This window comes from Pyxicephalus adspersus, chromosome 7 (assembly GCF_032062135.1).
Source record: "Pyxicephalus adspersus chromosome 7, UCB_Pads_2.0, whole genome shotgun sequence".
In the NCBI taxonomy this organism is placed as follows: Eukaryota; Metazoa; Chordata; class Amphibia; order Anura; family Pyxicephalidae; genus Pyxicephalus; species Pyxicephalus adspersus.
The window spans coordinates 11,070,873-11,078,095 of NC_092864.1; the positions used below are offsets into that span (position 1 = coordinate 11,070,873).

Consider the following 7,223-nt stretch of genomic DNA (forward strand, 5'->3'; position numbering starts at 1 on the left):
TGTTGTTTCTTTTTGTTCCCACAGGACGATATCATAGATGACGTAGACAGTTTTGTTGCTGCTGCCGAAACGCTTAAAGAACGAGGAGCCTATAAGATCTTCGTCATGGCCACGCATGGTCTCCTGTCCTCTGACGCTCCAAGGTTATTAGAAGAATCTTCTATAGATGAGGTGAGCACAGAATTTGTTGTCTTCCTGCTTTACTCACCTTATGTTTTTTTTTCTCAATAATTTACATAACTCTTGTCAACCAATCAGAATTCATGTTTTAATATTTGGGAAGAAGAAATATTATCGATTTACTAGGGGGTTCTTCATCATGTATCCCTTCCTCTTAACCCTTAGGTCGTTGTTACCAACACCATCCCCCACGAAGTCCAGAAACTACAATGCCCCAAGATCAAGACGGTAGACATCAGCATGATCCTGGCTGAGGCCATCCGACGGATCCACAACGGGGAGTCCATGTCGTACCTTTTCAGAAATATAGGAGTGGATGATTAACCCCTCCGCTTTGTCTATATAAATATAGATATATTTTTTAGGAATATACAAAGGGCCAAAACTGGAAGTGTACAGCGTACCTGTGCTGTTACAAGAGCTTACCCTAATATTTCAACCAAGCCTTGTTTTTCAGGCTGACCTGTCTACCTGTAGATTCACCAGTCAAATTAGATTTTTTTTTTTGGGGGCTTGTCTTATTTTTTTGCTACTTTTTGTGAACAAAATTTCACACACAAAGTTTGTTCCGTGCATCAGAGGTGTCGGAAGCAGCATTACTGATTAAGAGAGCTGGTTCAGAGGGATAGTACAGAGGAGCGGGGTTGACCTGAGTCAGGATGGTAATTATGGATAACTATAGTTTTTTACAAATCTGTGACAGCAAACTAGAGCCGTCTTATCCTACCAATACCAAAGTGCAAACTCCTATGTAGGTCCTGTTCAAAATCTCTGCTCATAGACACCAGGTAGGCAACTAATTGGCGGCAATCTACCATGTGACAGATCACATACCCTTATCAGACGTTCTGTCTCATATGCAGAAAGCACGGGGAAGCAGCGATGAGACATGGTGTGTTCAGCCGCACTTATCCTCGCGGCCTGGGATAGACGCTCGGCATATGGGAAAGGTTAGGAAAGAAAGCTCTTCTGATGGGGGACACGATGGTTGCACCGGGATGGCACTGGAGATACTTACTAATGTTCAGCAGCACTATAGTAGTGGGTAGGGCTTGAAGGATTTAAAATCCCCTGTGACGGAACACAGGCAGCAATAAACCCTGAGGTTCTTAAACCTACTCCATAACTTGGGGTAGACTTAGCTATAACATTCCTGTGATAAGGGAATTTCAGTTTTGGACAACTTTTGCTGCAGTTTGCTATAGGATTGCAGTTATCCTTAAAGTAGGCACCTGGCTTTTTTTCTGGGATTACTAGAAATTGATTCCCAATCCCAGTTAGAGACAAAAGCAATTGCTTTAGCATTCAAACCTTATATCAATTCCCTGTCAGAGCTTAAACCGGGTTGACAACCTCATCAACCTTACATGACGCTGTTCTTGCCTGTTGATTGGCTGTACGGCTCAGGCACTACACCATGATTGGTTGGTCACATGCTTTTTTATTGTACCTGGAAGCGCTAGCTTTTTAAAGGCAGCTCTGACAGTGCAATAGGAGAACTGTAAAAGGGAATATAAGTGGGGAGCTTGATGAAACTTTCACGTTGTCCTGCAATGGACTTACATGAGTCACTTTAAAGACAACAACTGGGAGTTTATTTTTTATGTAGGAACTAAATAAACTTAGTTCTTTACAGAAGTGCAAAATAAATAGGGAGGGGTGAAATTGGATAGCTGCAGTTTTTAAATTAGGTTAACATAGATTTTTTTTCACCCTTTGTTTTGTTGCAAAGCTTTTTGGGCTGCAATGGACTGAAAAGCTACATATGGGGTTCCCTTATTTCTGACGGTTATTGTTTAGCGGCAAGAGATCCATTGTAGTCCTGAAATCCAGCTCTCATCGGTTCTGTTCTGTGCTTCATCTCTGACTTGTATTTTTGGCCAGCAATGCCTCAAGAGACGCAGGTCAAGACAAGACCTCCTTGTGCCTCTTCACTAGTTTGTCTCGTTCCCCTGAATCTTGTTTTTTTTTTTTTTTTTGATTGCGCTTAATTGTCTACAGAATATTTTTATTTAATCAATGGAACAACCAAAGTGACTTTTTTTTTTTTTTTCTTCATTTTTTGTAATCATTGTTTTTTAATCCTTGCTCATTTTGAGCGATTTGAGTGACTTTTCGAATTGGATCGGCACACTTTGTAGAGGTCGTTGTAAGTTTTACTTATCAAAGTGCCTGAAGGAAGAACAGCACATTGTTACCCATAGCTGCCAACAATTCCTCCTCCTCCGGGCACTTTTATAAATAAGAACGGTAGGTTGATTTACAGAGGCAATTCATCCCTAGCGTCTTGGTTTCAGTAATCTGATTGGTTACACTGTGCCGTGTGGGGCTCTAAGTTCTACATACACACATGCAATAATTGTCGTTGGAAAGGGTTTTTCACAAGCCTTTCCAATGACAAAAGCACGATGCACGATGCATGAACGAGCTCTGTACATGCAGCACCGTTCTGCTGAATGGAGAGGGGAGGGGGGACCGACAGAGAGGCATTCTGCTGTGCTCTCTCCTCTTCATTTTCATTACAGTTGCTCGTCATCCGTCGATCCACCAGGTCGGTTGCCTGATTGACGGACTACGAGCGCTGTACACAAGCCAGATTCTTGTCCGATATCAGACGAGAATCATCTGACGTGTACGTAGCCTAAGTCCTTATAATTGACAGCTGTAAGTTTGGTTGCTTTTATTCTACAAACAGATTGGCAGTCAGTTTTGTTCGCTAAACCAATCTTCAGCTGTGTCTTTGTTATGAATTTGTCCCCCTCACAAAACGTCTGCCTTCACTGAGAGAATGAAGGTGTACTTTTTGATGTAACGCCATGATTACAGCGCCTTGACAGATGTCAGGCTTTGCTTATATACAGTCTCACAATGTGCTTTTTACTCTTGGGTGTATCTAATAACACAGCTCTTATCCTTACCAGTAATCACTGCAGGTGCCAGGAAAGGTTTGCTGGGCCATTCCTTAGCCCCTTAAGTCAGCAGCTGTGGGGTTCATTGCTTTGTGGGGGGCCTGTAAAGCATTGCTGAGCAATGTAGTAGGTGTGGATCCACTTACTGCAGGCTTCTTCGGCTGCACAAAGATATCTGACAAGAGTTCAACTCTGAAACGGTTTTTGTGTCTTATTTTTTTTTTTCTACTTCTGTCCCAAAGTTAACTCCGCCCCCTGTGTCGTTAAGAAGAGTCGCAATAGTAAATGCGCAGTATGTCTGGGAGGGGGGCGGGGGTTTATAGTAATGCTTTTTTTTTTTTTTTTTTTTGTAGGAAAGCCTACTGAGAAATATGCACTTGTATTTATTTTCTGCAAATGAAGAGGGAACATGTAATAAAATATTTGTTTGTGTGATGCGCATTGTTGTGTTTTTTTCTTTTTCTGCTAACAGTACTTTGGTCTCTTTATGTATAAAGCTGTCTATGAATCTTTTGTTCACTTTATGAACAAAAGATTGTGGACACCTGAACATCACACCTGTATGAGCTTGTTGGACATCCAGTTTGAAAACCATGGAATTGAATATTTGTGACGACAGGTAATCCGTATTCTTCCCAGGCCGTTTTAGCTGTGTGCGCCACCCAGGAATTTTCATTAACCACCCGGCTGTTTTTGAGTGGTTACTGAAAAGTTGATAAACAACACAGAGCCTACAGCTTCTTTCCTCCCATCCTAAAAAAGAAGAATGCTGGGTCATGATGGTGGGTGAGAATACTGAAGTTGGTTTTCCAGTTCATTCCCAAGGGTTAAGGTTTCCCTGCACTAGCTCATTATTTATGGAACCCGTTTATACGCAGCAGCACAGTGATGCTGGAACAGAAAATGCCTTCACCAAACTGTTACCACAAGGTTGGAAAAACAAAGTGGTCTAAATTTTCGTGTTTTGCAGTTCCCCCTTACAGGAAACCCATAAATTTATTTGGAGGAAGGTCTTTATACTTTTTTGGACATATAGTGCATTTCTGAGCACCTTGTGCTCGATTGTTTATATAGGTAAGTGCAAACTTCATTCTTACATATTTTATTAACAAATACAGTATATACACTTGAATAGCAAACACCCAAAAATACACAAAGCAGGACAAACGCAGCTTTTGTACTGCCACTGCCTGTGGACAGAGAAAGGTGCATTAGAATCACCCAAACTCATTAATTTGGAAGGATGTACACATACTATTGGCTATGTAGTATGTTTGGATACCCCATTACTATTGGTACTTTTTATTACCAGCTGGACAAAAGGCCAGGTGTGTGTGTATCTTGATTCCAGATAATGGCCGTGCAGTGGTCAGGGCACAGATGTCCATCCTTTGTGTTAAGTGCACAGCTCTGTCTGTTTTCCTGACCTCTGCTCCATTACACCTATTTGCAGCATTCAGCGAATGCATGTTCTCTGATCCTAATATCAGCGTGCCTCATTAGAAGTGACTCACTGTCTCAGCAGCGTAAGACAAGCTTATCTCGTGTATGTTTGTGGCTCTGTCAGCAAATTCTGTTATTTCCCTCAAATGGATTTCCCACACCCATTTACAGATACAGAATCAAGCCTTCATGTTTTGAGGAACTATGAATGGCTTCGATATTGAGCGGTCGTGTTAAAACTTCGTCTTCATACGTTCTAATTCATCAACTGTGCCAAGAATGCAGATTGTTATAAAAACACATTGACTTTTCTGATCTGTGTGTATGTTCAAAGATGTTTTAGGCAGGAGAGTTTATCTTTCTGTAGGTCTATGAGAATCTTACTTTTGCAGACTTACCCTACTTTTGCAAATTTTAGTACCCTACAGATAAGCCTGGCATCAGGGGTATCTGTGGAGTGCATAAAACTAAACACTGAACCAGTAGACCTTTGTGGTCCTGCAGCAGCTTTCTCACCCCATCCTTCATCTGTACCTGCCTTTCCATAACCCCTACAATTCTGGTTCCTACCTGCACATCTATAGGATAGAGAGATAGACCCTTAGAGATAGATTTGGAATGCTCAATAATTGGGGTCTTACTCTTCCACATGCTGCTAGTTTTAAAGGTTGCCCTATTTCATGATGGGATATGTAGTTGAACCATAATATTGCTATAAATTGTATAGTAATCTCCCCAGAAACATTTTTAAGCTGGGTGGGAAGAAATGGTAGGTGTGTGGTTACTGCCGGGTGGTTACTGAAAAGTGCCAGGTGGTCCACCCAGCTAAAAGGGCCTGGGGAGAACACTGCCGTAGTGTATCACACTTTGTTTTAACCATGAGGTTCATGACTTAAAGCTGAACTCCAATATGCAGCAATCTATATTTTTAGATTTTTCCTTTGCCTATTTTGCTATCTGCCCTGGTTTTAACATTTATCCTACCTTACTAACTGGAGAGTTAAAAAAGGTAATATGGCCATCTTTAGCCTTTACAGATTCTAGATCATAATATAATGTCTCGGGTGAAAAATTAAGGGTCTATATAGGTACATATTTCCCTGTTTTATAGCCCAGGATGCATCATACTTTTCCTTTCCATAGAACAGATTGCTTGGAAGTTGTGAATGTTTACTCACCTGTAGGGATTAACAATATTTTCATGCAACAATTAGAGGCTTGATCTGCTCTGACCTGTGGGGGAAGTTAGAGGAGCCCACATGTGATTGAAGTAACACCCATTGGAAAAGTGATTAACATTTAACATCTTTGCTACCCTAACTATTACACATGGCTTCGCCTAGATGTGAACAATAGTAACCAGATGGTACGTGTTTACGGTGCAGATTACGCTGCAAAGTAGAAAACCCTGTACAGATGTCAGATTGTTGTTGCTAAAAGTGATATGCATGCAAGTGATATGCAAGTGACATATCACTCATGATATGTCGCTTTTGTGATTGTTTTTAGTGATAGGTGAACAAATGACCACTGTACACATGGCATGGCATGACAAGTGAGTAGCGTCCCACTCTTTGCTTTCTTGCATAGGAAAGAACAGCAGTCACCCCCCCCCCCCCCCCCCCCACACACTCCGTCATAGGGGCATGAAGTACCCATGCTATCGATAATCATCACTCGTCTGGACTACTGTTAACATTCTCCTCTCTGGTATTAGACTAACCCGACTCTCACCTATACAATCTATCATGAATGCTGCAGCTAGACTCATCCATCCTTCCCACCGCTCATCTTCCGCTGCATCTCTTTGTAGTTCTCTTCATTGGCGCTCATTTCACCTTAGTATCAAATTCAAGCTCCTGTGCTTACCTTCAAACCCCTCCAAAGTTATTGTCCCACTTACATTTCTGACCTGATACTTCCCTAGCCGCTCTCTTCGTTCCTCCAATGACCTACTAATGACTTCCTCACTCATAACCTCATCCCACGCACGGATACAAGACTTTTCTAGAGCTGTCCCTATTCTCTGCAATGGTCTTCCTCATCCTAGTGGGCTTGCTCCTACTCTCTGTTCATTTAATTTAAAAGAGCACTCAAAACCCATTTATTCAGAAGAAGATGGGTAGGCAACTAAAACCCTCGCTACTTCCACCACTCCTTATCTCCCCTCCTATTGTGTGATACATCCCCCAGCTCCTAGATTGTAAGCTCTTCGGGGCAGGGTCCTCTCCTCCCATGTCAGTGTCTGTATCTGTCTGTCATTTGCAACCCCTATTTAAAGTACAGTGCTGCATAATGTGTTAGTGCTATAGAAATCCTGTTTAATATTAAAACAAGCACAATGGCGTGACACTCTTCTATTGTGTGCAGAGCTTGTGCACCATATAAGTCACAGTTCTTGTGACCGATATCCTCTGTAGCTCTGGGGCAAATCTGTGATGGAAAATGGGTCTTTTGGAGATTCCAGGTGTCACAAAAAGTGTTCCTGCTTCCAAAAAAATTAGAGTCAAACATGGGAAGAAAATGAGAAAGCTGCAGAGTTTTCCATCAAACAACAGAAGCAGTTGCAGTAAATATGTGAACTATAAATAAATTGGAAACAATCGCGGCCTGAATTTGGTTTTGGCAGCTGACAGCACGCATGGATGATCTGTTAACTGTCACCAGAGTTGCTTTTGTTACTGTTTAATG

The 7,223-nt window shown here is 41.7% G+C and overlaps 1 protein-coding gene across 1 annotated transcript in view; it reads left to right on the forward strand.

Moving 5' to 3' along the window:
- The window catches only part of PRPSAP2 (phosphoribosyl pyrophosphate synthetase associated protein 2), a 45,266-nt gene extending 41,820 nt beyond the window's left edge, over window positions 1-3,446 (forward strand). The window contains exons 11-12 of the mRNA XM_072417456.1: window positions 25-171; window positions 346-3,446. Of these exons, the coding sequence (XP_072273557.1) occupies window positions 25-171; window positions 346-504 (306 nt within the window). The 3' untranslated portion in view covers window positions 505-3,446. The remainder of the gene's footprint in view (window positions 1-24; window positions 172-345) is intronic.
- Window positions 3,447-7,223: the final 3,777 nt, after the last annotated feature.